Source organism: Osmerus mordax, chromosome 3 (assembly GCF_038355195.1).
Source record: "Osmerus mordax isolate fOsmMor3 chromosome 3, fOsmMor3.pri, whole genome shotgun sequence".
Classification (NCBI taxonomy): Eukaryota; Metazoa; Chordata; class Actinopteri; order Osmeriformes; family Osmeridae; genus Osmerus; species Osmerus mordax.
In genome coordinates, this window is record NC_090052.1 from 712,879 (window position 1) to 721,866 (window position 8,988).

Consider the following 8,988-nt stretch of genomic DNA (forward strand, 5'->3'; position numbering starts at 1 on the left):
TTCTGGCTTCACATCTTTACTGTCACATGCAGACCTCACCACTCAAGATTGACAGGTGAAAGATCAAACAACCAAAACAGAGAAAATACAATTTGAAATCACAGAAAATAACTTCAACAAGGTCATCACGGCTCATACAAGGAAGGCTGGGTGGGGGGGGAGCACAACGACCTAGCACAACAATCATTTAATTCTAACTCTCTCTCTCTCCTTAGCAGATGGGTGCAGTTGGGAAGACCTCCAAATGAGAGCACAGTGCTTCTATCCTATACTGTTGTCACCGGCCAGTCAGTATCATCATCATCATCATCATCATCATCATCATCATCATCATCATCATCATCATCATCATCATCATCATCATCATCATCATCATCATCATCATCATCATCATCACCATCATCACCATCATCATCACCATCATCATCATCACAGAATTCTAGTTCAGCTCTGTCATAGTCCCCTGACCCCTGACCCTTAACAGAGGTCAGAGACGTAGTCAAAGTCCTTGAAGTGGTCCTGGTCGAGGCGCGTGAGGGCACGGCGTTGCCGCGGCGGCGTAAGGGCTGCCCGCTCGGCTGTGAACTCCCGGTCAAAGTTGCTGACGTCGTGGCGTCCGCCCAGCGCCGGCAGGAAGGGAGACGGTAGCTGCTTCTGCAGCAGAGCCGCCCACAACATACCCTGCACACACAGGACAGGGGGCGAGGCAGGAAGGGAGACATGGAGAAGAGTTAAAGAGAGGGGAGGGGGGGGGGGGGGAGTGGAGGGGCGGTGGGGGGAGTGGAGGGGCGGTGGGGGGGGGGGAGTGGGGGGGCGGTGGGGAGAGACCCACCTTGAAGAAAGCTTGTTTCTTGACGTCTTCAGCATCTCTCTCTCCAGAGCCCAGCCGTCGCTCAGGGTTACGCCTCAACAGCTGACCACATACACATACAACCATGTTTACACACACACACACACAGAGCGATGCAATGTACTGATAGCAGCTACTCACCCGTCTCATGATGGAGATGGCGTCTGCAGACAGGAAGTTAGGGTAGCGCACCTCATCGTTCACTATGCTGTCAAACACCTCCTCCTCATCATCACCTGGGAACGGAGACTGAGACACACACACACATGCACACACATATACACACACACACACATACACACACACACATATACACACACACATATACACACACACATTTACACACACACACATACACCAGGGATACATAAACACAGACTTGAGGACGCAGATATGTGTGTGTGTATGCATGTGAGAGTGTGTATGTGTGTGTATATATGTGTGTATATATGTGTGTCTGTATGAGTGTGTGTGTGTGTGTCTGACCTCTCCGACCAGCATCTCGTACACTAGGACCCCCAGGCCCCACCAGTCCACCGCCCGCGTGTACGAGGCGTCAGTCAGGACCTCCGGGGCCAGGAACTCTGGTGTCCCACAGAACGTGCTGGTCCGGTCCCCATAACCCATACCTGGGGGGTCACACACACTTTACTGGTATTGACTCACCCTCTCACCTCCTCATTCTCTCACCTCTTCATCCTCTCACCTTCCTTGCAGAGCCCGAAGTCTGCTATCTTCACATAGCCCTCTACATCTAACAGCAGGTTATCCAGCTTCAGATCCCTGAGAGAGAGAGAGAGAGAGAGAGAGAGAGAGCGGGAGGGAGTCTTTTTGGTAGTGTTGCCTAGGTGATGAACGAGGGGATGAAGGCTGGGAGAGAGGGTGAGAGAGAGGGTGAGAGAGAAAGAGAGGGTGAGAGAAGATGAGGGTGAGAGGGTGAGAGAGAGGATGAGAGAGAAAGAGGGTGGGAGAGGGTGAGGATGAGAGAGAGGGTGAGGATGAGAGAGAGGGTGAGAAAGAGAGAGAGAGAGGGTGAGAGAGAGGATGAGGGTGAGAGACAGGGTACTCACCGATAGACAATCTTATGATCGTGAAGAAACTGCAGACCCAACACCACACAGCCTGAGTAGAACCTGCCACACACACAGACACACACACAGACACACACACAGACACACACACAGACACACGCAGACACACACACGTCAGTCCCTAACAGAAATTCTAACCCTAAACCCCAACATACAAAAAGCACTTGAAGTTGTGCCCACAAGATCTGTTTTAGTTATTTACTCTTTACAGACACTACTATTTACAGACACTCACTCACACACGCACATACTGGTACATACACGGCCCTGGCTTCTGTGAAGACGTCGGCGTGTATGTGCATCATGAGGTCTCCACCAGCCGTGTACTCCATCACAAAACACACGTGTTCTGGAGTCTGGAAACACGCATACAGGTGGAGCAGGAAGGGGTGTCCTGCCACCGTCTCAAAGATCCTCTTCTCACACAGCAGACTGGGGGGGGGGAGCAGGAGAGAGAGATGGAGGAGGAGAGAGGAGAAAGAAGGATGGAGGAGGAGAGAGGAGAAAGAAGGATGGAGGAGGAGAGAGGAAAGAGAAGGATGGAGGAGGAGAGAGGAGAAAGAAGGATGGAGGAGGAGAGAGGAGAAAGAAGGATGGAGGAGGAGAGAGGAGAAAGAAGGATGGAGGAGGAGAGAGGAGAAAGAAGGATGGAGGAGGAGAGAGATAGAGAGGAGAGAGATGGAGGAGGAGAGAGGAGAAAGAAGGATGGAGCAGGAGAGAGGAGAAAGAAGGATGGAGGAGGAGAGAGGAGAAAGAGATGGAGGAGGAGAGAGGAGAGAGAGATGGAGGAGGAGAGAGGAGAAAGAATGATGGAGGAGGAGAGAGGAGAAAGAAGGATGGAGGAAGAGAGAGGAGAAAGAGATGAGGAGGAGAGAGGAGAGAGAGATGGAGGAGGAGAGAGGAGAAAGAAGGATGGAGGAGAGAGGAGAAAGAAGGATGGAGGAGGAGAGAGGAGAAAGAAGGATGGAGGAGGAGAGAGGAGAAAGAGATGGAGGAGGAGAGAGGAGAGAGAGATGGAGGAGGAGAGAGGAGAAAGAAGGATGGAGGAGAGAGGAGAAAGAGATGGAGGATGAGAGAGGAGAGAGAGATGGAGGAGGAGAGAGAGATGGAGGAGGAGAGAGGAGAGAGAGATGGAGGAGGAGAGAGGAGAAAGAAGGATGGAGGATGAGAGAGGAGAGAGAGATGGAGGAGGAGAGAGAGATGGAGGAGGAGAGAGGAGAGAGAGATGGAGGAGGAGAGAGGAGAGAGAGATGGAGGAGGAGAGAGGAGAAAGAAGGATGGAGGAGGAGAGAGGAGAAAGAAGGATGGAGGAGGAGAGGGATGGAGGAGAGAGATAGAGAGGAGAAAGGGATGGAGGAGAGAGAGGGTCAGAACATGTACATTTAGTCATTTAGCAGACGCTCTTATCCAGAGCGACTTGCAGTAAGTACAGGGACATTCCCCCCGAGGCAAGTAGGGTGAAGTGCCTTGCCCAAGGACACAACATAATTCTGACCAGGTACAGAATGGGTACAGAAGTCCTGAGACCAGAAGGTCCTATTGGTCTAACAGATGCTAGGCTGCAGTTAGACAGCTGGGATGGTTATTGATGAGTTATTATGGTCTGTACCTGTCCACCTCGTCCCTGGCAACAATGTCTCCCTTCTTCAAAGCTTTGATGGCATACACACTTCCTGTCCGCTTGTACTCCGACAACAACACCTGCACACACACACACACACACTCACACACTCACACACATACACACACACGCACATACACACAAACACACACACATATACACACACGTTAGCTTAGTTTATACTCCCCTCCCACTGAGTGAAGAATAAATATTATGAAAGACACAAGCATGCACACACACACACACACACACACACACACACACACAGTAGAGTACCTTTCCAAAGTGTCCTCTGCCCAGGACAGCAATGAGCTGGAAGTCTTGTAGACACAGAGGCTCTCTCTGGTCCCTGGTACACACACACACACACACAGTATCATGTTGCAGCATCTCTACATCAACATGAGTTCTGTGTGAGCTGTATGTAGCCTCAAGTCACGCAGTCATATGGTGTGAGGTCTGGTGTGTGGGTGTGTGTGAGGTCTGGGTCTGGTGTGTGTGTGTGTGAGGTCTGGGTCTGGTGTGTGTGTGTGTGTGAGGTCTGGTGTGTGTGTGTGTGTGTGTGAGGTCTGGGTCTGGTGTGTGTGTGAGGTCTGGGTCTGGTGTGTGTGTGTGTGAGGTCTGGGTCTGGTGTGTGTGTGTGTGTGTGTGAGGTCTGGTGTGTTGTGTGTGTGTGTGTGTGTGAGGTCTGGGTCTGGTGTGTGTGTGTGTGTGAGGTCTGGGTCTGGTGTGTGTGTGTGTGTGTGTGAGGTCTGGGTCTGGTGTGTGTGTGTGTGTGAGGTCTGGGTCTGGTGTGTGTGTGTGTGTGAGGTCTGGGTCTGGTGTGTGTGTGTGTGTAAGGTCTGGGTCTGGTGGGTGTGTGTGTGTGTAAGGTCTGGGTCTGGTGGGTGTGTGTGTATAAGGTCTGGGTCTGGTGTGTGTGTGTGAGGTCTGGGTCTGGTGTGTGTGTGTGAGGTCTTGTGGGTGAGGTCTGGTGGGTGTGGGTGAGGTCTGGTGTGTGTGTGTGAGGTCTGGTGGGTGAGGTCTGGTGGGTGAGGTCTGGTGGGTGAGGTCTGGTGGGTGAGGTCTGGTGTGTGTGAGGTCTGGTGGGTGTGTGTGAGGTCTGGTGGGTGTGGGTGAGGTCTGGTGGGTGAGGTCTGGTGGGTGTGGGTGAGGTCTGGTGGGTGTGGGTGTGGGTGAGGTCTGGTGGGTGTGGGTGAGGTCTGGTGTGTGTGTGTGAGGTCTTGTGGGTGTGGGTGAGGTCTGGTGGGTGTGGGTGAGGTCTGGTGGGTGTGGGTGAGGTCTGGTGGGTGTGTGTGTGTGAGGTCTGGTGTGTGTGTGTGTGAGGTCTTGTGGGTGAGGTCTGGTGGGTGTGGGTGAGGTCTGGTGGGTGTGGGTGAGGTCTGGTGGGTGTGGGTGAGGTCTGGTGTGTGTGTGTGAGGTCTTGTGGGTGTGGGTGAGGTCTGGTGGGTGTGGGTGAGGTCTGGTGGGTGTGGGTGAGGTCTGGTGGGTGTGTGTGTGTGAGGTCTGGTGTGTGTGTGTGAGGTCTGGTGGGTGAGGTCTGGTGGGTGAGGTCTGGTGGGTGTGGGTGAGGTCTGGTGGGTGTGGGTGTGTCAGAGAGAGAAAGGTGTATACCTGGGGGAGGAGCTGGGCAGGCTTGTGGTTGGCTGGTCTGGAGGAGAGACACACAGGTCCTGGGAGAGACAGACCAGAGTTTCTGTCAGTGGTTCTAATTGGCTGGTTCCTCTCCTCTCATTACTGTTATTTCATCAGTCAGTCCAGTAATCCAGCCTCCCTACTGACCACACCATCTGCCACCTACACCCTCTCTCCATCCCCCCCTTTCCATCCCTCTCTCTGCCTCTCTCCATCCCCCTCTCTCCATCCCTCTCTCCCTGCGTCTCTCTTGTTCCCTGTCATTCTCCATACTCACCACTAGGGGGCCGTCCAGCAGGTCTGTCCTGCTGTCAGACTCCAGGGTCAGCTTTTCCACTGAGATCTCCCTGCAACACACACATACACATTTAGTCATTGCAGACGCTCTTATCCATAGCGACATACACACATTTTCATATTTAAGTGTGTGTGTTCTCACCCAGCAGAGCGTGTGTTGCGGTGGGGTAGGTGTGTGTGTATGGCGGCGGGGTAGGTGGTGTGTTCTCACCCAGAAGAGCGTGTGTGTGTGACGGGGGGATAGGTGTGTGTGCTGGAGGGCAGGGCGTTCCTGAGAAGGCGGACCCAGGTGGAGATGTCCACGTTCATCTGACGAGCACGGAGAAAAGCCTTCCCTGCAAACACACACACAGGCACACACGCACACAGACGCACACACACAAAGACATACATACACACAGCGAGAGAGAGAGAGAGAGAGAGAGAGAGAGAGAGAGAGAGCAGGTTTCAGGATGTTCAAATCTATGGTCAGCAGTTGACTTCCAACAGACAACACTCACACACACACACCTACACACACACACCAGACACACACACACACTACTCTATCCCACCATTCTGTTTGGAGAAGATCTTCTTCTGTCTCTGCAGCCTGCGGCCTCTCTCAATGACAGGGTTGAAGAAGGTGACCTGGACACACACACACTCTTGTTGGATGTTTGAGCATGTGCAGGTGTGTGTGTGTATGGCATGTGTGTGTTTATCTGGGGTGTGTGTGTGTTTATCTGGGGTGTGTGTGTGTTTATCTGGGGTGTGTGTGTGTTTATCTGGGGTGTGTGTGTGTTTATCTGGGGTGTGTGTGTGTACCTCAGCCAGCAGCACCCCCTGAGGCTCCAGCTCCAGGTGGACTCGGTGTGTCTGGTTGTCCAGGAAGTCCTCCAGCTTCAGGTGCCTTAGAGCACACAGGGCGCGCTGGTCCCTCCAGTACACAGCCAGCTCCAGCTCTCTGGCCTGGATGGGCCCCGGGAGGTGAATGTTCTCATGTGTCACTATACTTGTCTTTACACACACACACACAGATGGCAGACAGACAGGCGTGTGTCTCACCCTCTTCAGGTCCAGGGTGAAGGTCTGGTCCCAGGCCTGCTCTGCTACAGGACCCCAGCAGGTCTGACCCACTACACTGCTGTCCAGTCTCAGCAACGCACTCACCTCCGCTGCACACACACATACACACACACACACACGTATCTATACATATACTTTATTTTATTTTATTGTATATTTAATTATATTCTAATCCCACTTAGTACTGCTAGTTTATGTACCCTTAGTATAGTTAGTCCACATATTAAAATTTTAGGTATATGTTTATTGTATGCACCTTCCTGCCAAAGCAAATTCCTTGTCTGTGCAAACTTTCATGGCGAATAAATCCCATTCTGATTCTGATTCAGTTTCTCCAGAACAGTTTCTTTCCAAGGGCCATCAGGCTTCTGAATGGACACTGATATGGACACTGATACACTCTCAACACTTTCTCACTAGCCACTTTACACACCGTCACTTTCAGCTACTGGTTGCACTATCAGCAATATTGCACTATTGCACTAATTGTACCCCACTTGTCTCTAGGTTAGTATAGGTTTATAAGGTTAGTATAGGTTATTATGTGTATTCGAGGTTTAGTATACTGTACAGTATATTTTATATTATTTTTAGTGCTGTCAGTTTAACGCGTCATTAATGGCGTTAACGCAAACCCATTTTAACAGCGTCAATTTTTTTATCGCACGATTAACGTTCTTTTTGGCCTAGCAAACGTTTTTTTCACATGCTGTTGCAACAACTACTGACGTTAGAAAAACTACAACACCACACCGGATCAGGCTAGACCGGAAACAAAACAACAGGCACGCCGCACACACTTGTTTGAGCTTGCGAGCCGGCTAAAGAGAAGTAGGCTAACGTTACGTTTTGAGTGGATGGCGAGCGCGAGACGCCGAAATGGATGCCAATAAGTTCTGAATGGAAAGTTTACTTTTAAAAAGTTGCCAAATGGTTCCATTGACAAGACCAAAGTGATCTGTGTGTTTTGTCGTTGTGAACTGAGCTATCATCACAGCACGTCCAGTCTGAAATACCACTTGATGGCAAGCACATAGCTGATGCAAATTCTCCGCCCCCTCGTCAAAGCCAGGCGATTGCAATGTTGTTTTCAATTTTAAAGAAAACATTTGCACCAAGCAATCTGATCCACTTTTCCATGTTGATAAGAGCATTAAAATGAGAAAAAATAATTGGACAAAAAGAAATCAAGGGACATTTTGAATAGATAAAAATGTTAACTATGACATTAATGCGATTAATCGCGATTAAATATTTTAATCGTTTGACAGCACTAATTATTTTGTATATTTACGAGGTTTATTATATGTTTGCTTATCATAGATGTAATCTATGTTAAACTGAATACTTATATGTTATGTTATGCCAGGTTGCTTTGCATTGTCTTGTCCCAAGAATTTCAGTGCCCAGTCTGACCTTGTGTTATTCTGTGCATCTGACTTGAACTTGATATATACACACACATATATATACACACACACACACACACAAATATATATACACAGTCACCGACACACACTCACAGGAGAGCTCATCGGTCTTGGCGGGTAGGCGGAGACTGGAGGCGGAGCGACTGTAGAGGCTGGGCAGCTTGAAACCCCGCCCCTCAGCAGGCTGGTAGCTCGGCAACACCACACCATGGCTACGACTCCGCACAGGAACCGTCTCCAGCAGACCGACACAGCCCAACAAGCGCACCTGCAGCGCACCTGGGGGGGCGGAGCATCAGGAGAGGGGGGTGTAGAATTAACGAGGCGAGCGATAAAAGATAGGAGAGGGGGATGGTGAAGGGGAGGATATACCAGTGAGGGGGGAGGAGGGGTGAGGATGTACCAGTGAGGGGGGAGGAGGGTGAGGATGTACCAGTGAGGGGGAGGAGGGTGAGGATGTACCAGTGGGGGGGGAGGAGGTACCAGTGAGGGGGGAGGAGAGGGGAGGATGTACCAGTGAGGGGGGAGGAGAGGGGAGGATGTACCAGTGGGGGGGGAGGAGAGGGGAGGATGTACCAGTGGGGGGGGAGGAGAGGGGAGGATGTACCAGTGAGGGGGGAGGAGAGGGAGGATGTACCAGTGAGGGGGGAGGAGAGGGAGGATGTACCAGTGAGGGGGGAGGAGGGTGAGGATGTACCAGTGAGGGGGGAGGAGGGTGAGGATGTACCAGTGGGGGGGGGGGAGGTACCAGTGAGGGGGGAGGAGAGGGGAGGATGTACCAGTGGGGGGGGAGGAGGTACCAGTGAGGGGGGAGGAGAGGGGAGGATGTACCAGTGAGGGGGGAGGAGAGGGGAGGATGTACCAGTGAGGGGGGAGGAGAGGGGAGGATGTACCAGTGAGGGGGGAGGAGAGGGAGGATGTACCAGTGAGGGGGAGAGGGGGGGAGGAGAGGGAGGATGTACCAGTGGGGGGGAGGAGGTACCAGTGAGGGGGGAG

General features: G+C 51.8%; 1 protein-coding gene across 1 annotated transcript; it reads right to left on the reverse strand.

Annotated features, from left to right (window-relative positions):
• Positions 1-8,267, reverse strand: pkn1b (protein kinase N1b; the record flags this gene model as incomplete). Its single annotated transcript, XM_067231943.1, is given in 16 exon segments — positions 1-681; positions 833-913; positions 992-1,099; positions 1,337-1,479; positions 1,557-1,633; positions 1,921-1,983; positions 2,203-2,373; positions 3,551-3,642; positions 3,839-3,911; positions 5,177-5,235; positions 5,475-5,544; positions 5,706-5,829; positions 6,049-6,124; positions 6,302-6,445; positions 6,542-6,651; positions 8,086-8,267. Coding segments are annotated over 16 exon segments (1,777 nt in total), but the record flags the coding sequence as incomplete, so codon positions are not given.
• Between the last annotated feature and the right edge of the window lie 721 nt (positions 8,268-8,988).